Source organism: Silurus meridionalis, chromosome 14 (genome assembly GCF_014805685.1).
Source record: "Silurus meridionalis isolate SWU-2019-XX chromosome 14, ASM1480568v1, whole genome shotgun sequence".
In the NCBI taxonomy this organism is placed as follows: domain Eukaryota; kingdom Metazoa; phylum Chordata; class Actinopteri; order Siluriformes; family Siluridae; genus Silurus; species Silurus meridionalis.
The window spans coordinates 11013464-11041377 of record NC_060897.1 but is presented as its reverse complement, the minus strand read 5'-3'; the positions used below and the strand labels follow the sequence as shown (position 1 = coordinate 11041377).

At 38.0% G+C, this 27914-nt stretch overlaps 1 protein-coding gene across 4 annotated transcripts in view; it reads left to right on the top strand.

Annotated features, from left to right (window-relative positions):
* Positions 1-27914, top strand: part of ttyh2l (tweety homolog 2, like) — a 69147-nt gene that overhangs the window by 20818 nt on the left and 20415 nt on the right. For 2 of the 4 annotated variants that reach the window (XM_046866874.1, XM_046866875.1), the window contains exons 1-5: positions 1074-1456; positions 10181-10353; positions 19516-19627; positions 24734-24954; positions 26303-26398. In XM_046866874.1, coding sequence (XP_046722830.1) covers positions 1328-1456; positions 10181-10353; positions 19516-19627; positions 24734-24954; positions 26303-26398 — 731 coding nt within the window. In that variant the 5' untranslated portion in view covers positions 1074-1327. Of the gene's footprint in view, positions 1-1073; positions 1457-3959; positions 3981-10180; positions 10354-19515; positions 19628-24733; positions 24955-26302; positions 26399-27914 lie in introns of those variants that run through there. The other 2 variants (XM_046866877.1, XM_046866876.1) reach the window with 2 other exon arrangements.

Below are 27914 nucleotides of genomic sequence, written 5' to 3'. Positions count from 1 at the left end.
CTCTCAGTACATTTCAAATATGCTAGGCTTCCTGCTTGGCTATTCTTCACATTAAAAATATGTATGTTATATAAACTTCTAGAATATTTATGAAAGCCCAGTGGGCTTAAATAAACACTGTAGGGTTGAAACAAACACTTTATTTGAAACGTCTAAACAAATATGCATAAAGGTAGTGGTCAGCTTTGCTTTTTTAAAATCTGGTCTCGAACTGTATTACTGACAAAGCGATTATTCTTTGGTAATTTCATGCAGAAAATAATTAATCGTATGATACTCATGTTAATACAAGTCATGAGTGTTGGTAGGCCTACTTTGACCATATCTCTTGAATATTATAACGTATTACACAGTAAGCGCAATGCCTGATAGCACAGATATTTTTTATTCATTTATGCATTCATTCATATTTAGTATCTGGTTTATCCTAGTCACAGTCGTGTGGGATTAATCCCCTGAACACTAGGTGTGAGCTATGAATTTACACTAGACGGCACATCAATTGGCAGGGCAACACACACACACACACACACACACACACACACACACACACACACACACACAAACACCTAGAAGCAGATTTAGCATATCCTGTAGAACTGATCCGGATCTTTTGAGTGAGTCAGGTTATTTGGCTCACCTAACCGAGACGAGTCGACTCTTTCGGCTTTTAAATGTCTTCTGGATAATGAGATTTAGATTTCTTTGTTGTAAAATCGTTTAATGTTCCTTCTTAGTATATAAATATTCTTAGTCTAACAAACTAAAAAAAACACTAATTTGTTTATTAAAATGTATAAAAACTGTTTAAATAATTGCCCGAACAGCTACAAAAGTAATGACAGAGCGCTGTATTAAGGTTATTGTGTGGGCCGTGCTTGCGCTTCATCAACAAGGTTTCTTTTTTCTGCCCCCGGTTCAAACATTCTTGAAAAGATTTTAATGAGAAGAAAACACTGTCCTACATAACAGAGCGGAACAAAATCAGGAACATATCTATTTTACGATAACAATGACAAGAGTTCAAAAAAGCGCTCCCTCTTGCGCATGCGCGTTAGAATCGGCCGGAGGACGCGCGCGGTGCGCGCAAGTCAAGTGGTCCTGAGTGAAGTTCCTCTGCGTGCCGACCGGCTTCACCGAGCGCACTGAGTAAACATGGGATAACCCGATGTAGCCCGAGTATTGCTGCTTTAGGTAATGTTTTTTTTTTTTTAGGAGAGAGGAAATGCGCTTAGGCAGCGTTTCCCACTTTTCCATCACTTCCGAGAGCGCACTTTCCCCGTTTTATTCGTTCTGAAAAGTGAGGGATACTGTGGGTTTGTTGAGGATGGCGTCCGCTCGACAAGACTACGTCGCCCCGTGGTGGACTTACTGGCTTCACAATTTCCCACACGTTGACTTTCATTTCCATGCAGTTGAAAGTGCCTTTAAACCTGGGGAAGTAAGCTACCAGCAGGTCAGTTTATTATTATTTAATTTATTTGTTTATTTATTTATTTCACTCATTAATGAAAAGAATCTATAGGTCTCTATTGTAAGAATGAAGCGCGTTCCCGTTTCTCTGAGTCTCAGGAGAGAGCGCGTGACCGCCCGCCTGCCTCAGTAATTGGGCTTTCAGGCCAACTTTTTTTCTTTTTTTCTTTTTTTAACATAAAAATAGCTTCTCATGTGTTCAAGGACAATGCAATGCACAATTTATTTTATTTTGGTGATTTGTTTTTAAATTGTGGAAAAAACAAAAAAATCAGTAAAAGGAGTTCTGCAGCTTCCCAAAGCCATTAAAACTGGATTACTGATAGACATGTAGGGCATGATATTTAATCTAATTAAGCATGTTTTCATATGCTAGTTGTGGACACCTAAGCATGAGATTGGCATGATTTTTGGAAATGCCACTCCATATTTAGTCCCCATCTGCTGTTATAATCACCTCCACTCTTCTAGGAAGGCGTTCCATCAAATCGTAGAGATTTGTGTTCATTCAGCCTGACAGTGTTAGTAAAGTCAGGTACTGATGTAGGGTGAGAAGGCCTGGGGTGCAGTCAGTGGTCCAGTTCATTCAAAAGGTTTAATAGGGTTGAGCTCTATAACAGATGACTCAAGATCTTTTACTCCATACCATGTAAACCATATCCACATGTGGACAGATTTGTGAATAGGTGTATTATCATGTTGGAACATCTTAGGGTCTCCTAGTTTAGGCAAGTTTAATCCCACCACATCCAACGCCCTATACATTTGTGTGCCTCTAATTTTATGTTTTGAGGAAGAACCACATATGGATGGAAAAGTGTTGTGTTCTGATACTTTTGTCCATATAGTGTATATCATTCACTGTGAAGACAGGTCATCCAGAAACTAAAATAGTGCCTTACAACGGTTTTCAGCTCGAGTACGTGAGGTTTATAATTTATGAATGCATGCATATAATAATGACAAGTAAATGTATATAAAAACAGCATGAAATAAGCATTTTAGGCATTTAAAGTATGATGTGGTTAAAACAAGTGGGCAAATCGTAAAGTCTGCTTTGAGATCATGTCTGAGACTTTAAATTAATTTTATCGAAATGGTGACCAGGAGTGTTGCTGCTTGGTTTCTTGGTCCGAAGTCAGTAATCTCAGGCTATATATCTGTTTATATTTAAATAAATATTGACTCTTCCTCTTCTGGGACATAAATAAAATGTAGAAGGCATTCCACGTAACTTAACATTGCGGCACCCGTATAACAACCAAGCAACATCACATCATAAACTATAACCGATAATACCAATGGTAATTAATAGACAAAAGAAATATCCACATACACTGTATGGCTCAGATTTTGTCAACATAAGACCATTATAAACATATGTGGGTCTTTACCAAACTGCTGTGTTTTTGTTTGCTGTAGCATTACAATTGTCCGTCAGTGAAACTAACAGTGCTCATGTGCACAAAGTCTGTTCCAAGACCTGGTTTGCAAGTTGTGAGAGAATTAACCTCAACCCCTGACCTCCACCACACTGAGCATCTTTGAGATGAATTGGAGAACTGGCTGTGTGCCAGGTCCCCTCACCGAACAGCAGTGCTCGACCTCATGCATGCTCTTGTGGCTGAATGCGCAGATCTCCTCTGCTCCATTGCAAAATATGGCATAAAGCCTTCACTGATGTGTTGTATTTAATATAGCCGAACCTCAATAATACAGTTGGGCTTCCATACAATCTCTGGATAGAGACGTTCGAAAAGCAAATATGACTTTCATGGTTTCGTGTAGCAAAAACTATGAATTAGCTGTGGCAGTTTTACATTAGGCTTTCATGCAAAACAAATGCAAACCTCATCAAACAGGTTGTTGTTGTTCATCAATTATGGATAGAGTATGAGAAATCAGTATTTTGTGTGAATACATTTGTGCAAAATTATTTAGTAATTTATTGAAACTGATATTCCTGCGTACCTAGAAACAGTCAGTATAATAAGATTTTAATGTAGAATTTTATCAAAGGATGCTGTTATGCCTTACACACTCTAAAAACACAATAAAAAAAAAAAGGCATAGATTTATATTTTTTACCTTTACTTATACACTCTTATTTAACAGCACTGGTCATTCCTGTGGTACTTTAAATCACAGGTGTATATTAATGCCATATTGTCCCAATATGTTAGCAATTCTAGAGTAACACATTTGTTACAGGATTTTAATACGCAGGCAGAAAATGCATGATAAAAAAAAAAAGAAGACTTGATAATCTGATTTGTTGTAATTCATCAGAGGAAATTGTATAGTCATTAATGAGTCACTGGTGAAGCTTTCTGTATGAGCACATTTATAAACTTCTAGGAAAGCGGACTTGGGTGTAATAGTCGGAAAAGTTTGAATGACAGAAGACTTTCTGCTTTCTGTTTCTCTGTAACAAGATGATGAACTGATCATTTGATTTTTTATTTTTTTTGCCTGGCCCTAAGAAGAAAAGCGAGAGACCTCGATCGGTGAGCTCAGGCTATATTTCTGTTTATATGGGAATATATATTGACTTATCCTCTTCAAGTGTCTGGAACATAAATAACACTGAAGAAAGCATTCCGAGTAACTTGACATTGCTGCACCAACATAACAGTTAAGCAACACTACCTCAAAGGTCATAAACCATATCAAATAATAGCAAATAATAGTTATTAGTCAAAAGAAAAATCCACATACACTATATGGCTTAAGGTTTGTAGACACCTGACTATAATACACATGTGGTAACATGGCAATTAAACAATATTTTGTTTTATGACAAGAAAGAGAGGTTCAAACAGAACCTGGTGAGGGAACAGCTGTTAATAGCTGCTATAACATACATGATAACAGGAACTTTCCTCAAGGAATTTCTTCATGTGATGTGATATAATCATAACATATATTTAATAATATATACAAATACCATTTGTAAATGTAATTTTTTAATTTGTTAAAATTGTGCTGGTAAATACACATAATTCCTTTTAAGAGCAAACCTGCATTCCCGTCCGCATTTCCCTGTTTTTGGCATCTTTCAAAATGTAAAATGTGGTCAACCTTTATTTCAACAGCTGATCAATGACAGTTCAGATAGTGATTTCGATGAGTCCGATTTTGTTTGTGTTCAGTTGGGATTCATTCTAATCACAGACATTTGCTAACTGTTTTTGACTGGGTTTGAGTAGTTTGGTTAAAATATCAGCAAATGTTCTTAGAGTGTGGTAATAGACTGCGTTTTCCACTTCTACACGAAAATCTAGCAGTAGAAAGCACAAAAATAATGGGACACCTGACTTGAAGTGCGTCCTCACAAAAAATGATACACACATATTTGGACCAAAAAAATTGGGAATGGGAATTTTCTATCCATATCTGTTACAACAAAGTTGGACACACACATTGTTTTGGACACCTTTGGATGTGGTAGCATTAAATTTGCCCAAACCTGTTCCAGTGTGACAATGTCCTTCTGCATAATGTAAGCTCAATGAAGATGGGTTGGAGAGGAAGATCTTGAGTGGTCTACTAGAGAGCTCTAACCTCAACCCTACTGAACACTTTTGGGATGAATTGGAATGCTGACTGGACCCCAGGCCTCCACCCCTAAATCATTACCTGATTTTACACAGATGTTCACAGGTACAACACAAAATCTAGTGGAACATCTTCCCAGTAGAGTGGAGTTAGTTAAAATCAACTAAATGTGAAATGAGATGTTCCGAAAGCACATACAATTCTTATGATCAGGTGTCTATAAACGTTCGTCTTCTCGTATCATGAACAACTAAATGCAATGAGTGGTCTTTAGTTGGTAAGGTTTATTACCACAAGTTCTTCTGTGGTTTTTAATGTCATGTTTTTCTTCAATAGTGTCTCTGTGTGTGTGCGTACCGGCGTTTGTGTGTCCATTTTTGCCCATATCGCCCAGTAATGGTGCCGCCTGGATAGAGCTTAATGTGTCGTCATCATACCCCTTCCCTACTCACATACTCTCAAGAGCTGCTGATTCTTGTAACCATGTCAGTAGATACGATCCGTAAAGCAAAAGAAGCTATCAGACTGTAAGTTAACATGGCATTGGTGCTTAAAATTGTTCCGACATCAGCGCACCGATGCTGTGAAAGAAATCCGATAGCATTAGTTTGAATCTTGAGCAACTCGTTGATTTATACTATATTATGCTACAATCGATTCCTTTTGGCAGTCTGCATGGCTTGAACACAAATCCCTTGTCCTTATCCTTGAATATGATGAGGCTATTGTTAGTCTGTTTTCCAAATACATTTCAACAATATATACAGAAGAGTTGGAGGAAAAACGAGTTGCTTTTGTTCCTGGAAACACAAGAGAAATTACCCTACTGTAGTCAGAACAGCTCAATTTTAAAACATTTCTTCAGTCGCACTTCAAGCTTGGTCTGCTTGTTTCATTTATTCGTATTCATTATCAAAAAGAAGTTACTGAAATGAACATCACAAGAGAACAGAAAGGCTTTCGTTTTTAATTACCCCTTAGTCTCCTAATTGTTTTTATTTGTATTTTAAAATCATTTACACATGATATTTAGGGGTTTTTTTTATGTACTGTTTTAGATTCAGCTATTCAGATTCAAAGCCACGATTATTCATTCATCTTCAGTGACCGCTTTCATCCTGGTCAGGGTTGCAGTGGATCCGGTGGCAATTTACCTCCGGGCGGTTTTGCTCATTATACACCTGTGAGCTTTTGGGCAGTGAAAGTAAACTGGAAACCTAAACATAAATAAAAACAGGCACACTGGAGCTGTAAAGGTGGCAATCTTTCCCTCCGCAACAGATAGATTAGTACCAGTGATCCACCAATAATGTGTTATAGCCGTAGCCATAGCCTCAGAGTCTTCTGTCGACATGAGTAGAATCTGATATGGCCTGATATGGTGTAGCTTACCTTCCCCAAGGTTCTACAGTCTTTGTTTTATATACATTTTGAGATAGGGTTCAGCTCACCAAGGTTCTCAAGAATGGTTTGTAATTCTTCTTTTTGTTTGATTTTTATTGTATTTGTTTTATTATAAACCGTGTAACTCTTGTAAGTTTGCAACTTAGTTCTTGCCTCAGATGGTGTCATGGGATTAAATGCACGATATTGCCAAAAGTATTGGGTCACCTGGACATAAGTACGGTATGTGATTTTAGAGCATTGCATTCCACATTTAGTCCCAATTTGCTCTTATATTTCCCTCCACTCTTCTGGGAAGATGTTTCACTAGAATTTTTAAGTTTGCTTATGGATATTTGGGTTCATCAGCCACAAGTGTATTACAAAAGGCAGGTACTGATGTAGGTGAGGAGACCTGGAGTTCAGTCAGCTTTCCAATTAATCCCAAAGGTGTTCAGTAGGGATAAGATCAGAGCTCTATAGCTATAGTTTGGGTTTCCAAGTTCAAGTGAATGCAAATTTTACTATAGCACATCTAAATACTTTTTTTTACAATTGAGTTTCTAAAGCTTTGTGTTAACAGTTTGGAAAAGAACCACATATAGCCGGAAAGGTCAGGTAACCCAATACGTTTGGATAAATTGTGTATATACAACTACTACTACTGAAAAAAGAGAGTTTCTATGAGTTATGACTCTTCCTTGTCCTTTAAACTAATTTGGTTCATACTGAGGAGGCAGGAGAGTGTAAATAATGGATAATAACCAGTGTTGGGCAGTAACGCGTTACTAGTAACGAAGTTACTTTTGACAGTAACTAATAATGTAACACGTTACTTTTAAAAATAAAGTAACTCCGTTACCGTTACCGTATGGTGCGTTACCCGTTACTTTTTTAAATGAATTGACTTTGGCTCAAGTGTAGCCTACAGTCTAACCTGTTTACAGCATGACGCATTGTAGGATTGGTGGATGAACCACTGTAAACACGAAGAAGAAGCACTGCACAGGTCTGTGCGGCAGTAATTTTTAAGAGCTCAACACAACAGCTTTTATGAAGCAGAAGCCACTTTAGTTTTTGATTCTGAATATATTATTCAGCTTGTTTTGTTATTTATTTCAGAAATCCTTGTGATATATTCAGTTTGTGCTGGTCTGACTTCAATAAAATAGTTTAAAAATTACTTTGTGTTTAAGTCAGTTTTGTGTTTGTATAGACCACAACGCATAAAAGGGCATTAATCGGAAGATTAAAGAAGTTCTTTAAAAAAGTAACTAACAAGTTACTTTTAACATTAACGCATTACTTTTTGGTGTAAGTAATCAACAAAGTAATTGAGTTACTTTTTGAATGAAGTAACGAGTAACTGTTTTTAGTAACTAGCACAACACTGCTAATAACATTGCTTTTTACTAGAATTGGATCAAGCCCACATAATTATTTGAACAGTGTTACTTAGTCACCAGTGATATCTTTACCACAAGTTATAGCCATGCATTGTTTTTGTTAAGAAAGGATGTCACCAGTAACATAAAAAGCAACAGCGTGTGTTATGTTTATTGTGATTTACACACAGCATGTCTTCTGAGTGCATAAACCTGACCTCTGATAACAATGGGGGAAGTAGCTAAATGTGTGTTAGGGTGCATGTGTGTTTGTTTCAGACATCCAGCTGCATGTAGTTCAGTCTAGGATCACACCATGCCCTCTAAAGAGGTTACTTTGTAAATTTGCTGAATCTCTGCATTTTTTGTGCAACTCATTTTATTCATACACCAAACAGGCACGACATTATGACATTATAACATTATGACCGGTGAAGTGAATAACACTGATTATCTCTTCATCATGGCACCTGTTCGTGAGAGAGATATATTTAGGCAGCAAGCGAACAATTTGTCCTCAAAGTGTGTTCAAAGCAGGAAAAAAGGGCAAGCGTAAGGATTTGAGAGAGGGCCAAATTGTGAAGGCTAGACGACTGGGTCAGAGCATCTCCAGAACTGCAGCTCTTGAGGGGTTTCCCGGTCTGAGTGTTCAGTATCTATCAAAAGTGGTCCAAGAAGGGAACAGTGGTGAACCGGCGACAGGGTCATATGGCTGGGCTTGTTGATGCACGTGAGGTGCGAAGGCTGGCCAGTGTCGTCCGATTGGAATGACGAGCTCCTGTAGCTCAAACTGCTGTTTTAAACATATGCCCATTAAATCCATATGTGTGTCTTCCCCAAATGTTTATCATTTAACCAGTTACCATGCCATTGCATGTTATAGCATTACAGTTTTCCTCTTTCAGGATGTCAGATCCCCCTATGCATAAAGTGAGCTCAACAAGGTTGGAGTGGAAGAACTTTAAAATAATGAGTGTCCTACAACAAAGCCATGAACTCAACCCAATTCGGATGAATAGGAATAGAAACTGCACCCCAGGTTGCCTCACCCAACATCTGCCTGACCTCACTAATGCTATTATGGAGCAATGAGCACAAATCCTCATGGAGCACAGCCATGCTCTAAACTCTAGTAAAAGCAATCCCTCGAAAGTGGAAGTTGCTTTAAAAGCGAACAGGGTCTAAATCTGGATAATATTTGAGTCTGTGTTTTATAAACTACACCATGATAAAACATCACAAGCATGGACAGACAATCTTAAACGGAGGCCTGTAGGAAGTCATTTAGCATTTTAAACTGCAGTCTGTCTGTTCTAAGCCCTAATTTTAGACCTAGGAGATAAAGGAGAGGGTCCACAATCCCGACAGGCTTATATTTTGACAGTTGACAAGGGTGAAAGTCAGTTTTTTTAATCAGCGGTTTGATAACTGCTAATTTAAAGGATTTTTGTGCATAGCATGTGCTTCTGTGGAGCTGTGGATAGTTTTCAGGTTTTGAGTGCCAGTGATGCATCCATTGATCTCTTTTGGGGAAGTCAGCTGTCTACATTAATGTAATGACTAAAAATCAGCAGCTAATAATGATGCATTGTAAACAGCATATAAACTTTGGGCATATAAACAGCTTGCCAATCAGAGTGGTACAGACTATACATATTTAAAATAGAAAGTTCTGGGTTTTTATGGATGTAAACAAAAAGAAGTAAGAAAATAGAATTTGTTTAAAATGTGCATTACATTTGCAAAACTCCTACAATACCAAGGTGCTAAAGGAATCTATTTTTAATATTATTAGAGTTTTTTTTCTACTTTGCAACCCGAGCTGCCTTATTAGTGCTGCTATTTGCCTGTACAATAGCAGGAGTCTGATGTAATTGACATTAGAGGAATTCACAGCCCTGCATAAAAGACACCTATTCAGATGTGCTATCATTCAGTAATTGTTTTATAGTTTAGTCTGTGCGAATGGACACTGTGGCCGCAGGCTCTTAATCAGAGGTTTCTCCTTGCTTATTTTCTCAGTTCTCTGCATCGCTCTGTCTTTTGTTCAACTCTTCTTCAGGGCATAGTAACTCAGAGGTCACAAGACTGAAGAACTATTTTCCTTCGCTCATGTTATCACATGATTCTCCATTTTAAATGATCCTCGGATAATTTCTCGTTTGCCTCAACCCATATGGGTTTCCACGATATTGTCCCAGCGCTCTGTCCATTCTTGATTTTCTCATGCTTTGACTCAAAATCACACACATGCAGCACTAAAACATGTAACCTATTAAATGTGTCTGTTTTTTTGTTTGCATTTTCTCAAGCAGCTGTTAAATGTGTGTGTGTGGGTGTGTGTGTGTGTGTGTGTGTGTGTGCCTGCCTCTATTTTGTAGTCTCTAATCTTTCTGGCCTGCATGGCAGCTGCAGGCTTGGGCTTGAGCTTGTTGGTGCTGGGCATCTATTTAAGTTGCCTGTGCTTCTGGCGTAGAGAAGAGGCTGAGGAAACCAAGAGGCCCGACACTTGCTGCGTCACGTGGGCCGCTGTGATCACGGGTCTGGTCATATGGTGAGTAAATCCATCTTTCATGGTTTAGCCCCATTCCTCTGAGGCCATGTAAGTGAAAATGCAGGAAATCACCAAGTTCACCAAGAACTTGTATGTGAAACTCTTGGAATGCACGTCCTCCAAATCCATTGCAATTCTGTGTATGCCTCAGTTCTCTGTAGTGCAGCAAGTGGCAGGACTCAAACTACAAGTTTGTCACCTCAGCAAGAAATATATCAAAACCCAAAGAATATGCTGAGTAGTCAATTACATGCTTTTCAGTGAAAAAGTACAAATATCTTGGATAAAAAATCCTCTCGTTACAGGTTTATGGGCCAGTGATTTGCCATTATATGTGGTACTGTATTTATTAAATAGAAATCAGATGAAGTGAAGAATAAACTACTTAATGTAGTTTTAACTAATGTTTTGTTTTTTTCTTTAACAGTACATTGCAAATTCGAATATCTTTAATAGCACAACAGTTTGCCATTTGTAAAAAAATTTTAATTTAATGAACATCCTTGATTTTAACTACCGGATTTTTCGGACTATAAGCCGCTACTTTTTTCCCCACGTTTTGAACCCCGCGGCTTAAACAACGAAGCGGCTAATTTATGAATTTTTCCTGGGTTTTTCCCGGTTTCACAAACTTCAAGCCAAAAAACTGAACCCCATAACATTAGACCAATTAAATTTTCAGACGGAAACGAAAAAACGCACCTCACCTGTGTTTTGAGCTGCACGGCATCGGGAGAAAATTTTTTTTTTTTTTTAAACGCACAACGATGCCAAAAGAAAAAATCCTGAGAGAAATAGTTGTGAAAGGAAGGAGGAAGACAGTGAACAATGACTTTCTTGGTCGGCTACTGTTTAGATACAAGCCGTTGTAACGCGTTGAGTCTGGATGAAGGGATAGCTCGCTAACTCCAGTTGCAACAGAAATCATATAAGCATGGACAGGTTTCCAAAACTCGTGCTTTTTTATTTTTCTTGGCAACAGCATTACGTGTTAGTCAAAAAAAAATTAGAAATCAGCATCAGAAAATAATAAGGACATAATCCTCGGTCTTGCACACATGCAGTAATAGCGGAAAAATGTGGTGGCAGGCTATTCCCAAAATACTGCTCTGCTCTTAAAGGAGCCACATCATATTTCACCCGTGTAACAGACACTGTCTTTCGTTAAAGCCTTTGTAAAGTTCATTAGTTTCAGTGTAAAATCTTTGTCAAATTCAGTGGGGGCGGCTTATATATGGGTGCGCTTTATAGTCCGGAAATTACGGTATTTGTATTTAAATGTATTGTTATGAAGCATCCACAGTTATCACCTATTATCACACAAGTTATCATAATTTCTTTACCGGCTTCTTTATTCCTCGTTTCTAAAGGAAATACGGCACAACACCTCATGCTAGCTAGACACCACACTTACTGACCACTGCAAAACCGACAGCGGAGACTGTCAGGAATCCACCTGCCACGGCCCCTTCGGCCCCCTTCGGCGTGTCAGGTGTTTTCTCGGCTGCTTTCTCTGAAGCTCCCGGCTTCAATCGCGCACATATGGTGCTCGTTTAGCATCATCACCAGCTCCTATTTAAACTTCTACACTCTCACTGTCCGTTATTGTTGGTATATGTTGGTTCACGGCGGTCGTTGTTATCGCTCATGTGTATCCCGGTACGTGCCTTCCCACCGGCACTCTCTCAACGGCTCTTTTCTTTCCAAAGCGCACCGCAGATTCCCCCGATCCTGCCGGTGTTCATTCTATGATTTTGGATGGTCATCACACGTTCCGCTCCGCCAAGCGCGACTTTCGCCTCCCGTTCATCGCATAACATTTAACAACAAAAGGCATATGTGCACTTACTAACAGCAGAGATTCACCAGTATACAATACAACACCTGTAGCAGCTGTAAGCCTTGATTTTTCTGCCACTTCCACGAGTTCTTCTGCGGCTGCACCGAGATAACCGACGTTAAATGGCAAATTTTCCCCCCCTTGTGCTCGAGATATCAGGGTTCGGCGACATAAAAAAAGTCGACATAACCTATAAAAAATGATTAGACAAAGCGAGAATTTGGCGGTTCCACTTCAAAAACGTCGACTTAATAGGGTTGTCGAGGTAACCGAGGGCGAGATAACCAGGTTCCACTGTACTAATAAATTATATTCCAAGAAATGATAATACAGCCAACACTGTCAGAGCTGCTGGTAAAGGACTTGCTGGCCAATCGGAATTGAGAATTTATCTGTTGATCTGAAAGTGGCACATATTTAGATATTTTTTATATTGTCTGCAATAATGCATGATATACATATACACCTTATGTAGTGTGTTTCAGGTACTCTTCCTTTTGTTTGAAATGGTAATAGTGACAATGAAGGATAAACTAGAGTTGCACAGTCTGCAGTATCTGAGTTCATATGTTGCCAGATTTGGAGGATTTGTCTGTAATTGATATGAATATTTTAGTTCAGGGATGATGAGTGTGAGCTGTAGATTAGTGTTCAGTTTCGAATTTTAAAGATGCAATAAGATCTGCAGCCCTTTTTAGCTTGTTGAGAAAATAAGTGAGGATGATAATAATGAGGGGGAGGATAAAACGGTAACCTGCGACGTGTCATGTGGGCTGGCTGATGGATATTTATATAGTGTTTTTAAAGATAAGGAGATAATTATGCGGAATTTGTAGTGCTGCAGTCATTCGTTGGATGTGAAAAAGTTTCCGTTTAAAAAACAAAATCTGCTTAACATTTAACTTGAATCTCTTTTTGTCTTTGCTTATTTTTGTTTTTTTGTTCTGGTGGTTAGCTCTAATGTAGGAACAGTGAGCTTCCGCACTCCTACTCTTATGCAGAGTATCATGCATCAGGGCTGCAGCTGTCACTTTGATGGAATAGCCACCTCCAGAGTTATGATTCACTGCAAACTGAAATAGACAAAGATAAAGTAAAAAGCAAAGGAAAAAAAAATTCCCCCATCACACCTACACCGGCCTAGACGGTGCTTGGTCATTTAATAGGTGCATTGGAAAACACATGCTCATAAAATGCTCTGGAGTCCCCCGAGGAGAAGTGTAACAGGAAGTAAGTGAGGACACAATGTCCTTGGTATGAGTAGTAAGCAGAAAGACATTAGCATGCTACAGAGATCAGGTCCACTCGTGGGTTGTGCACCACAAACTATAGAGCTGAAGTGTATTTAATATGTATATATATCAAAATATGTACAATAACATGTTTTTCTAACATGACTTTACTCCATTCTAGCAGTCACCGTTTATTCACTGCTCCAATAATATCAAACAACAATCTCATCATGGTTGCAACTCACTACTCACATTACATGGTTTTCTTAATACGAGGAGTTTTGACAAAAGTTCCTAATTGAATTGTAGAGGGTTTAACTCGATCTTGTGACAGAGCTCTGATTGAATCATTTTGCTGTTAACGTTCTACCTCTGAACAGAGAGCTCGTCGTGGTGTTAAGTGCCGCAGCATGACGCCAAGAAAGCGACTAGAGAATAGTTTACATTCTGTTAGGTTTGTGTGGTTTATATGCACCGTCTCTAACAAACTACACAAAGCCTTGTGTATTTACAGCGATGTAGAACATTCATCAAGTTCATAATGTTTTTTTACCTCAGCCTCATCTCAGGAAGATACAGAGTCATGCAGTTTATTGGGAAACGCTTAATTTGAAACCATGTTTCAAGGCTATCGAACATTTCTCAGGGTTAGAACAAATTAGAAAGCTTGTATGACTTCTTTTCAACACATTCAATGCTGCAGTTTTAACTTGAATGGACAGCCAACGTTTCGTTTTTAACACATGTAGAAAACATTATATAAACATATTTTTAAATTGACATATTTACATAAATGCATAAGTAATTACATGTTTTTATACTAATTATGATATCTGATCTAATGTTCCTAGTAATGGAACAAAAGCTTTAACATAAGTTTCAGTGCAGTACTGTTAATCTAAATGAAAGTTGGATATAGTATACATCTTTCCACTCTTATGAGAATAAATGGATGTGGAGTTTAGATGCGCTCTTGTGCATTGGCATTCTCAGTGTTTTTCCATATGCTTGAGGCTCATTACCAATTCATCCTAATTCCTTGTTAATTTCTTATTATCTCTGTAGCTGCAGGACTGAGTGGTCCAGGGAGTGGTCAGAGCTCTGAGATATAACCAAACCCATTATGTGCAGAAATAGCTGAAAGCCCAGCTGCAGGAAATGAGGACTTTTCTGAATCCTTCAATGCCCTTCAACATCCAAACAGGAGCTTAGTGTAAGGACTTATGTAGTTCATGCACATTACTCTTCAAAAATACACAACCCCAAACTATGTTTATGTTTATGCTCATTTTATTATCATAGTAACACAACCCTATACTATGTTCATGCACATTACTCATCATAGTAACACAACCCCATACTATGTTCATGTTCATGCACACTACTCATCATAGTAACACAACCCCATACTATGTTCATGCACATTACTCATCATAGTAACACAACCCCATACTATGTTCATGTTCATGCACACTACTCATCATAGTAACACAACCCCATACTATGTTCATGTTCATGCACATTACTCATCATAGTAACACAACCACATACTATGTTCATGTTCATGCACACTACTCATCATAGTAACACAACCCCATACTATGTTCATGCACATTACTCATTATAGTAACACAACCCCATACTATGTTCATGTTCATGCACTACTTATCATAGTAACACAACCCTATACTATGTTCATGCACTACTCATCATAGTAACACAACCCCATACTATGTTCATGTTCATGCACATTACTCATCATAGTAACACAACCCCATACTATGTTCATGTTCATGCACACTACTTATCATAGTAACACAACCCTATACTATGTTCATGCACATTACTCATCATAGTAACACAACCCCATACTATGTTCATGTTCATGCACACTACTCATCATAGTAACACAACCCCATACTATGTTCATGCACATTACTCATCATAGTAACACAACCCCATACTATGTTCATGTTCATGCACACTACTCATCATAGTAACACAACCCCATACTATGTTCATGTTCATGCACATTACTCATCATAGTAACACAACCACATACTATGTTCATGTTCATGCACACTACTCATCATAGTAACACAACCCCATACTATGTTCATGCACATTACTCATTATAGTAACACAACCCCATACTATGTTCATGTTCATGCACACTACTTATCATAGTAACACAACCCTATACTATGTTCATGCACACTACTCATCATAGTAACACAACCCCATACTATGTTCATGTTCATGCACATTACTCATCATAGTAACACAACCCCATACTATGTTCATGTTCATGCACACTACTTATCATAGTAACACAACCCTATACTATGTTCATGCACATTACTCATCATAGTAACACAACCCCATACTATGTTCATGTTCATGCACACTACTTATCATAGTAACACAACCCTATACTATGTTCATGCACATTACTTATTATAGTAACACAACCCCATACTATGTTCATGTTCATGCACACTACTTATCATAGTAACACAACCCTATACTATGTTCATGCACATTACTCATTATAGTAACACAACCCCATACTATGTTCATGTTCATGCACATTACTCATCATAGTAACACAACCCCATACTATGTTCATGCACATTACTCATCATAGTAACACAACCCCATACTATTCATTTCCCAGAATCTCATTTATTCATATTCCCAGTAAGTGCTAATTTAATTAGTTAAGGAAAGGCACAGGCTTTAACCGATATGTAATGTACTGTAATGAATCTCTTCCACTGTTGGCTATGGGAGAAGCAGTGAATACGGTGAGCTCACTAGCGCAGGATGTAGCTGGCCTCGACAATGAGAGAGTGTGACATCCATCATGATTAGGAGGCTCCAGAGACAGGATGGTCGTCTACACACACACGTGCACACACACGCGCGCACACACACACACACACACACACACACACACACACACACACTGCTCCCTGAGAGAGGATATGTAACAGGCAGAGACTTCTCTTGCTGCTCCCACCCACTTTGCGGAGGATATCTAACAGCAGGGCTGCATGGTCCATCTGTTCGGTCTCCATTGTCCTCTCATGGATTTCCTGTGTTGATGTTATATGTGACTTTTTAACCACCTTTTTTCTTAACAGTGTGAAACCGACAAAAGTTTGTGTTTTTGCCGCTTTGTGTAACGTGTCTATTTGTGCTATGGACAGGTGTCTAGCCCTTTTCCAACAGACAGCGCGGTATGACAAGGCATGGGAAATGCACGCGTTCTGTCTCTTTTCAATGCCATGCCTAGAAATATTGCAAACCACTGAGATTAGTCATAATAGAATCCTGATATTGCCTCTGGATAGAATTCCATTTTTACTGGACAATATGACACAGCAATCTTAGTTGTATGGTGGCCACTCGTTTATTTTCTGTTTTCGAACATCTGTTTTCTGACGGATTTGAGGATTGCAATTTTACTGCACCATTTGAAGAATTTCTGAAAAGCTTTCTATTCAGTCTCTGCAAATTAAGTACAAAATATATGTCATAAGCGATGTGGCTGAAGTTTCTATTTGTATGACGTAAACAAACAGCAACCACAGTTTAAAATCCACTGTATGTGCAAAAAGGTTTGTGGACACCTGATTATAAGATTTGCATGTGCTTTTTGAACCTCTCATACCACATTTAGACGTCGTTTGGTGTTATAATAACCTCCAATTCTCTGGGAAGATGTGCTGCTAGATTTTTTGGAGTGTGCTTGTGGAGATTTGTGATCATTCAGCTGCAAGGGTGTTAGTAAAGCCGAGTACTGATGCAGGGTGAGGAGGTCTTGGGTGCAGACAGAATAACAATTCATTCGAAGGTGTTCAATAGGCTTGAGGTCAGAGCTTTATAGCAGGCCACTCAAGATCTTTCACTCCAACTTATGCAAACCATATCTTCAGGGATTTCAATTTGTTCACAGGTGCATTGTTATGCTGGAACAGATTTGTTCCCACAGGTATTAAAACAGGTTCTCCTAGTTCAAGTGAAGAGGAAATGTAATGCTAGCGCATCAAAACACGATTACGAAAATGTGTGCCTCTAACATTGTTTTAACATTTTGAAAAAGTCAGGTGTCCCTAATTCTTTTGTAGCTATAATGTATAAAATAGCATTTGTGTGTGTGTGTGTGTATATACCAATAAAATATCTTTACATTTTATAATAGAAATAGGTATCAAAAGCATTTTAATGAAGCAACTTTCCAGACTGTTTCTTGCCTTTCTCTGTTTCTGATTATTTTGTCATTACTAATTTCGGTTAAGTAGCAAATCTTCAAATATTTAATGTAAGTGCAAGTTCCTATTTAATGTAAACGTAAGCAAAGCTAAAGTAACTTTAGCTAGCTACCCTGATGTCATTCCTATTTTATTCTTTGGTATTCAGGACTGATGCTTCCTGATCCTGTCACCGATCTAATTACTTACTTTAACAGTTTCACATTGTGTATATTTTTATCAGTTTTCAATCAGTTTTGAAATCAGATCAGAAATCAGTTTACTTATGTTCTGTTATTTACACAGTTAATCATGTAGCAGCAGTCATAATAATGCTTTTGCATGGTTCTTTTAAGAATCTTGTCTTTGTGTAATTTTAGGGAACCTCTGCCCACTGTAGCCTCAGATTGGCTGCCACGACTGAAACCTGATGTGGTCTTCTGCTGTAGCCTGTTATGCATACCGAGATACTTGGCAGCATTGTTGTAAAAATTGTTTATTCGATTATTTTAGACGTTCTGCCTTCGTGAACTATCCTGGCAAGTCTGACCTCTTTCATTAACAAGACATTTCCATCTACAGAGCTTCCACATACTGGACGTTTTTTGTTTTCTTTCATAACTTTATTTCAAATCTGATTTGAAATACTCAAGACAGCCTATATGAAGTGAACTGAAGATCTTGGTCTGTTATTGCCTTGTGCATGATTGGAGGTTGGATAATTGAAATATTTTGGAAGTCATGTACTTTATGTTGTGTTTCATTTGGCATTGAAAGAGTTTAATCAAAATTAATGGTAGATGTATTAATTTGATTATCAAGTGATTATTTAATCTCAATTTTGTAGTTTTTTCTATTTTCTCCAGTGTTTCAAACTCAATTTAACAACACAGTTCCATGCATCGTTAGAGTAAATGAATATCACGGTTGGAAGCTGTAAATATGAGTTAAACTATTTGGCTGGAACTTTTCTGCCTTTGTTTAATGATGGGAAATGCAGTTATTTAAATATGGGGAATGAATTGTTGTGAAAAGTACACGTCTTTTTAAATTACTGTATTACCGATCACCCAGTTTTTTCTGTTTCTGTGAAATCCCTAACATTGATGTGATTGATTGTGGTTGCACATGAGAATCTGCTTATTATTTGTGCCACTAAGTTAACCACCGACCCCTGAACAGTGCAACTTCAGTTTGATCTGATACACAAAATGCAGTTATTGGTCCTGTGAATGCACAGGCAAGAGTAATTGAAGGTGTGGAGTGATATGTATCCATGGAGGATACACAGCTTAGGAAGGACCTCTGAAAGTATTTAAGATTTTATTCGATTAGGAAAAAAAGAGGAAAAGGAATTTTAGTGCCATTTCGGTGCCTCTGAGGTATGTTGTGATTCAACAGGCAATACTTTTCCAATAGAAGGAGAGAAGATTAATTTAGCACAGTCCTCTTTATTGTTTTTGAGAGATAGCATCTTCTCCAAAACTAATTCGCTAAAGCAGTGCAAGGCACCGAGAGCAGGGAAGAAAAAGACGAACACTACAACAAGACTAAATTATATACAGGCATCAAATCTGCAGGAGGAAGGTGGTTAGGAATTTCTTTAAGAACAGTAGAGCCACTTGTATTGCTGTATGAATGAAACGATCTTGAAGAATATTAAACTATATGTTTCTAGAATGTTTTTGTTTTTTGTTGTTTTATGTGAGGCATTTGTGGTTTAAAGGAACCGAGTTTTGCAATTAGCTTGTGCTTGAAAAGGAAAAAAAAAAAACAACGATGTAAAAACCTAGAAAAGTCTTTGTATTAGAAAATGTACCTTTTTCTCTCTCAGTTCTGCAGTGGGAGTGGGTTTCTATGGAAACAGCGAAACCAATGATGGTGTCTACCAAATGACCTATTCACTCTATAACACCAATCACACTTTGGCTGCCATCGATAGCCAGGTAAGAGTGTGTTTCATTTGCTGCTTCATATTACTGTGTTGCCTCAGTGCTAATAATGCAAAATACACACACCTACACACACAGATATGTCATATACACACACCTAATGCCGCTAAATACTGTGTGTGTGTGTGTGTGTGTGTGTGTGTGTGTGTGTGTGTGTGTGTATATATATATATATAGATAGATAGATAGATAGATAGATAGATAGATAGATAGATAGATAGATAGATAGATAGATAGATAGATAGATGTGTGTGTGTGTGTGTGTGTGTGTGTGTGTGTGTAGTCTGTATATACACGAACTAACCACTTTAATAGGATGCTTTAATACCCCTTTGCTTCATGTAATGATCCAATCATCTAATCACGTGGAAGCAATGCAGTGCATAAAATCATGCAGATACTGTCCAAGAGCTTCAGTTAATTTTTACATTAATCTTCAGAACAGGAATAAATGTGACCTCAGTGACTCTAGCATGATTGTTGACAGGCTGGTTTGAGAATTTCGGCTGCCATTTTTCTCTCTCATAAATTTTACAGAGCACTGTGTGAAACCTAAAAAACACACAGGCAGGCTGAAAGTGCTTGTTAATAAAGAAAGGTCTGGAGAGAGTGGCCTGGCTGTTTCATGCAGAAAGGCATGCTAAAATAACTTATAAAATAAAAATAAAGTGAAATCAAATAATCACTCTTTGCTAATTTAATGAGCAGAGAGGCACCTTAGAATTCACAACACATCAAACTTTGAGGCAGATGGGATATAAGAGCAGTACGCCACATTAGGATTTCATTCTGCCAGCCAGGAGCAGGAATCTGAGGCTACAGTGAGCACAGGTTCATCAAAACCAGACAAGACCTGTTGGGAAAAAGGAACATGCGGAGGTTTTCCAATAGTTATGCACTGTGCCTCTGCAACATGAATGGCTGATTGGATAATTGCAAGAATGAGGGGTACATCTGTTCTAGTTATGTATGTATGTGTGCCATGAGTCATTTCTGTTTTGTAGGCATGCAAACAAATACAAATACATTATTCCAAATCATCAGATAATGTGTTCTAAACAGATACAAATATAAATAAGTAGTGCACAAACAGGTTCACAAGCTTTTCTGGCAAACACAAGCAAGTAGCCAGATACAAAGCTCTTAAAAAGACTAAGAAAGATGTTTTTATGTTCCTTAAATGCATTAACATACTTTATTAATTCATCCTTAGTAACTGCCTGGTCAGGGCGACGGCTAGTAATTTGTTTATTTTGGGATATTAGGACCAACTAAATTCAATGGGGAAAATTGTGGGCAAATGAAAGCAAAAAATATTTTTGTGTGAGAAAAAATAAAATAAAAACACACATCTTCACACATCTTTAATTGAGAGCAGTTCTGAACCCGGGAGATGTAGCTGAGGTTACAGAACACTCAGATCTAGGATTCACCCACCATGCTGACAGTGCCGGCTTTTCTACCATTAGGTTTGTTTTCCAGGAGCGGTGTTGGATTCATATTCAATTAGTTTTAAAAGTAAAAAGAAAAAAATACATCTAAACATCGCTCTGGTTGAAGCCCAGCTCACTGTTGTATGGATATTCATAAATATTAATAATATTCATAATAATGTATAAAACAAAACAGTAGAGAAAAAAAAGCGATTATGGCATTGCTTTGCTTCCCTGCTGTTCCATGAAATATGCCACATACTAAGGAGTGTGTTGTAGGACATGGGATGATTTCCAGAATATATCCGTCTCATAGTGCACACCCTAAAATATCTTTAATGTTCAATAATCATTTTTAGTTTGTCTACAGGCTTCCAGCCACAGAACAAATTCGACACCACGAGAATTCTTCATGAGCTCAAGTAATTTTCATGAGAAGCTCCCTTGCGAAACAAACAACAAACGAGGAATAAAGAACAAAGGACAAAAGAGAAAAAAAAATTCCAATATAGAGATAACATGAAGACCCAGATTAAAGAAGCCTGTGTTGTGCTGAGACATTCTCACTTTCAGGGAAATTCCACTTAAATGCCTTTATTCCTCTCATGTATCTTTCAAGACATCATATGACATTTCTGAAACGATTTGATTAAAAAGAAAAGTGAATGTTCTCTTTTAAATTATACAGGAATCAAAATGACTAATGGCAAAGGTCACGTGACTGAGAGACAACTGAAGCAAATAAGAGATATAGCGTTTTTTCTTATTATAGCGAAATCTTCCTTTTAAAATTTCCCTGTTGACTGAGATGAGAGAATTCTGTCTTATCTCAGCTTTCTTCGCACATGTCTGGATTGTGTGATAAGCTGATGGGTATCTCTGGGGCACTCATCCTCTCTCACAGCCTATTCAATGACTGTGTTGTGTTACCAAGCTTCAGTCTCCACCACATATTTCTTGTCATATTTTTTTTTTCATTCAGAGCTTGATGTACTTTTTCTAAACAGCTAAGTTGCTGCACTGTTTGGATCCCTGGCCCTGTGTGGGTTCACAGGAAGTGCCAAAGAGGAACGGCCAAACTCCATTCAACTTTTGATCTCTTCACCAACCTGCCTCCAGCCACAGGAGTCATCGCAACCTCTAAGCCCTGATGCCCGTCCACTCTGATCTACGGCAGGCGATTCCTGGCATTGTTATCCAGCTTATCCTACTAATGCATTCTAAATGTTAAAACCCCTCCAAGATGAAGAATGTGTTATCACGCAGTTGGCAAAGTAAAGTGGACAAAACAGAAATCAAGTCTGAATAAATCACACTAAGCTCAGCAGGACAGCTAACAGACTTTATAAGTTTGGATTTGATTTGTAGCCTGATAAATGTGCTTAGTTGTAACTGAGTTGCAGTGAGCATTATGAATGGCAGTTTTATTTGCGCTACAACTAAAGCACTGTAGGGATTATGCCATCTTTAGTACTTCGCTTTACTAGCACCACATTTGAGCCTATTAAAAAGCACAGAAACACTCTTTATGACGACGTACATATAAGACTAAAAATAAGTTGGAGTTGGTCCCAGAGATTGTAAACGGAGGGAGGAAACAAACAGCCTGATGCCCTTTAGAAAGACAAAAAGGGACTATAGTGATGAAGAGCTTAGGATATTTGCAAAAAGAGAATATTGTGATTGCTGTAGGCACCTTTCAAATCTATCACTAAAAACAATTGAATGCAATATTTTTAGTATACATATGTGCGTAATAATAGACTGTAATACAATAGTAATAAAAGTAATAGTAATAGTAATAAAAGCTCTGATGATATCTGTGAAATCTCACACACACACACACACAGACATCCACACAAAATCAATATTATTAATAATATCACATCAATATTAGGTACCAAATTAAGCACAACAGGACATACATTTGTGATATAGTATATAGGTGGTACTCAACAACAGCAAGATGTGATTTATCTTTATTATCTAGGATTATAAAAGCAAATATAAATAGTTTTATTTTTTTTATACCTCTCTGATTCCTCTCAAGGTTTCTTCCTCATACTATCATACTATACCATGGGGAGTTTTTCTTCTTTCATTAGAGTTAAACGCAAGAAACCGTTTAATGACACTATCATTTATATTCCCAATCTATTAGAATTTGGAAAGCTGCAATGTTCTTTGTTAAAAGCTCCATACAAATAAAATCAAATTCCATTTTAATTGAACTGTTTGCTCTTAAAATGTTCCATTTATTGATAAATGACACATTGTGCTTTTTATTGTCTGGTTACATTTAACGTTATGAAGGCCCTCAGGACACGTAAGCTCTTTTTGTTACCGTACAGCAGCTATAAATTGAATTTTTTTTCCCCCTCAAAGGCAAAAAGTGCAGAACTATTATTGCTGTAATGTAAATTCAGCACTTTTTTTATCTGAAAGAATTGCAGATTCAATAGTGCATTCATCATTGTATCAGTATTTAATTTACAAAGGCAGATCACAAATGCATTTTGAAAACTAATGTATGAGTAAACACAAGTATATTTTTATCTAATGCATTCATCATTACTGCCAAATAGGAATGGTTGCTGGTGCTTGGTGGATATAAACTTTTTATTTAGCTATGTTAGCCATGTGACTCCACAGCAGAATTAAACAAAGAGAAAACAGTGGACTGGACCCTAGAATTTATATTGAATACATTTGAAGTAGCAAATTTCTTATCTTTAAAAGCCCTGTCAACATTCGGAACAGATGAATAGGCAGACAGTTCTGTGCTTATCGGCCTATGACAAATAGCTTTGCGCTTTCTCTGTAACATGACAAGCTGCATTTTTTTGTAGTATTAACTTTAGAGAGATAAAAGAGAGAGGCTGGTTAAAGGCTAGAGACTGTTTATAGCTGCTATAACGCAGGTGATAAGAGGAACTTGTTTTGTGGATGCAAGTGTGTATGTAAAAATGTATGATGTGCAGCAATTGTAATTAAAACAATTGCCATTGTTAGGAAATTGGCTAGAAGTATGCTGTTGTAGCAAAATCATCATTTCAGCAGGCAAATGCATGTCACCATTTCATCCTTTTTTATTTTCCTAAAACAGCACAAGCCATTGCACTTCCATACTTAAAACGTAAACCTTTGCAATCATCGTAAATTGTTATTTTGCCTCCAAAGAACAACAGTTGTAATTTACTACAACATCATAACCCTTTTTTGTCTTTAGTCATTTTATCATTTAGATTACCAAAAGAAAAAAAAGAAAGTGTGCAGCTGTGTGGCTTTGCTAATTGTCCAGCAGCTTTACTGGACCAAAGTGACTCCTCTCTGTCTCAGCCATCTCTCTTGGGATTTAGCCCATATTTATTAAACAGATTTGTGCATGGTAATTAATACCGTTACAAATGATTTTTGGATCATAGATTTTGAGAAGTTTAATAAATACGGCTCTCCGTTTTTTTTTTGTTTGTTTTTACAGACACAAGGTTATTTATTATTTACACAAAGAACAAACTTGAATTGACTGAAAACATGAGGGGAAAAAAGGTGAAATGCAGAAAATTGAAATGACAAGTTTTTATGAGGCAAAGCTCTGCCTCCAGATCCGTAGTTTTTCTTTTGAAATCATCGGCTACCATATTTTCCATGCTCTCACTTCTTTCAGGTGACTGGCGCTTTAAGCAACATGCGTTTCCGGCTGAAGGAACACCTGGCACGGCTGGATGAGATCTTTTCTCCGCGGTCGGACTACACCCAGGCACTTCGCTTTATGCAGCAGATGGCTGACAATATCATCCGACAACTTGCTGCCATGCCCAACATCAGCCAGGCAAGACAGGACCTCGTAACAGTCGCTGATCGGGCCAGCTACACTGAGTACTACAGGTGACCTGCGCAGGGTTAATGGGTTATTACTTATAGTATTCATTATGAGTTTGTTAGTTTTTTTATATGCCAGTTTGCAGTTTGAATGGGGGTCAAGGTCACGGTCATTTCCACCTCCCATCACCAGTTCCTGATTCATTCCCCATCTCTCAAATATGTTAGGTAGCTCATTTATGATAATTTGCCTCTATGTGTAAATGTGTGTGTGTGTGTGTGTGTGTGTGTGTGTGTGTGTGTGTGTGTGTGTGTGTGTGTGTGGCCTAGGTCTAGTCCCACATGGCTTACAGATCCACCGTGACCAGGACAAAGTGCTTCCTGAAGCTGAATAAATGCAATCTAAGTCCTGGGTTATTAGTCAACTCAATTATTAGATCGAAAAATTGCTCCATTCAATGGTCAAATCCTGCAAGTCTTTCCTGTTATTCTTTTATTTTTCTTTTCTTTTTTTCATTTAATTTTCAGGCGAGCACATTGTCATTATGCCACTATATGTGGCTCGCATGTAATGAATTATAAGTCTGGTCACTGCATTTCTCCATCACACGCACAGCTATTCAGAGTGCCATTAACAGCCCCAGCTGAATCCCGGCCTGCAGACAAGCGCCATTAACTAGCACAGAATTATGTAGGAGTCACTTGTGCCATTGACCTTTATCCAGCCTTTAAAGCAGTCCCTCATTTCCACTGCCCTTTCAGAGCTGTTAGGCATGCCGAATTGACTCATATATTCTCTATGAAGACCGCATTCCCGTTTGTAGTCTAGCGTGTTATGAACTAGCAGCGGGCGTATTGATGAAGGGCTCGTGTTTCTGGCAACCGGAGGACTGTAGTATTGAGCGAGAATGTGCACACCTTCTTCCTCCATTACTCACAGGGCAAATTAAATCAGCGAACTTCCTCAGACTTTCTCTGTCTCTATGTGTATGAGCATAGGATTGTGGCTTTATCTGTGTTCCATAGTATTGCTGTAGATGTTCAAAATATCTGGAGGCAAATCCATGTAAATGATCAGAGATCAGAGGCTCGAATGGCTGTAATGAATTTTAGCTACGATGCCGACCTGATAAATTCGACTATTTTGTCCAAATAAGGTGGCGTCAAACACAGAAAAGCAGACATACTATTAGAGTGAGCTGCACCATGTGCTGGTTCTCCAGCTCATGAAATACTTATGTCTATGGATTTGTAGTATTGAATAATTAAAGAGTTAAAAATACACTCACTCTTAAAAGTTACGCATTGTGTGTTTCTTTTAAATACAACTCTTGCATTTAAAGCTACGGCTTTGTCAATGCGAAAGAGCTAGTGAGCTATGATGTCACGTATTATTTGATTCTGCTTCTTTCAGATGGCTGATGTATCTCCTGCTGCTGATTCTAGACCTGATCATCTGTCTGGGATGCTGTTTGGGACTGGCGAAGCATTCTCGCTGGATGCTCATTCTGTGAGTGCTTCTCATGTTTCTGCATACTTACTGAGAAACCATAGATAGATCTCTTCTCCTGGGACTGTATATGCACTTAGTAGCCTATACTAAACATTTTGTACAACTTTATCAATTTTTTTTATTTTATTTATTCCATTTAGAGTCACAATATAATGTAGACATGACGTGCCCATGTTCTAATTTTATATAAATATTGTTTATCAGACACAGCTATTTGTTTCTTGGTTTTGGGGGAAATTAGGAGACCAGAGGCTGCTTGAATAACTCTGGAAACACTCGTAATATTCTGTACTCTTTGATTGACTCGATTCACTAGTATTTCATTATTAAAAGCAAACACACACACGGCTTTGTAACTGTGCAGCACTCTCTCTCTCTCTCTCTCTCTCTCTCTCTCTCTCTCTCTCTCTCTCTCTCTCTCTCTCTCTCTCCTGAGCGCTTCTTTCTACACGTTTGATTGCTCTGTGCAACACAGATCGATTGTTAACCCCAAAATTTCACTCAGCTGTGGGATCCTATTTACTTTCCCGGCTTCACCCTCCATTCGCAACCTGGCACTTAACCACGTCCTCCACTGCAACAAACTCTTGTTGATTCGTTGCTTCAGATTCTTCGATCTCCAGCTGCCCAGTTTTAGTGGGTCTTCGCTTGCTTTGATTCTTGTCCTTGACTGACAGGAGTGCAACTTAATTTATCTAATTTTATTTTTTTTTTCATTTACGTTTGTTTGTTGTCAGCTACCTTACAAGGTTATCACTACATTTGCAAATGGTTGTTATGTCAGTTAGCATAGCCTGGTAACAAATAAAGTTTTGTAACTTATGAATGTATGTAGTTTGTATGCAGATTTCACCATGGCCTTTGTATTCAGCGTATGAGTCGATTGGCATTTTGAGTCTTTTTCTTCTTACTTTATCGCTGCAAATAAAAGCACTAGACCATATAAGCGAACCAACTTTTTTTTCTCACGCACTCGAGGGTATAAAAGACACCTACACTGTGTGCTCTGTCTTGCTTTGGCAGCTCTTTTTAGACTTCCTCTAGGGTATATCTGGCAGGTATTGTGGTTACTAACGTAGGCAAAACCTGCTTTCTGTTACTTATCATCTTCAGCAGTTCATTTTGAAGCAGTAGGTTTCGGGAACTAAGCAGGTTCAATCTCCTTTGTCTGAAATTCATCTATATTTGGTCTAAAATACGTTTACAGAGCAGCTTCTACAAAGTACAAATCAGGCCAAGTGTTTCTATGTGTTATTGTAGGTAACGGCAGTAAAAGAAATGAACCGACTTCAGACATTAAGATCAAAAGTTAACCCAGCTAAAATAGGGTTGTTCTCTGATTTCTTTCAAAATATGGACTTTTGTTCCTGTGCCGAATCTTTCATTTTAATCTTTATCTCATTCCACTTTCGCGGGAAACCCAAAAACCAAAACTGAAATCTATCAGAGCTTTTTATGGAAAGGGTTTTCATGCTACCACAGAAACAGTATGCAGTGAATATAAAGTCGTTTG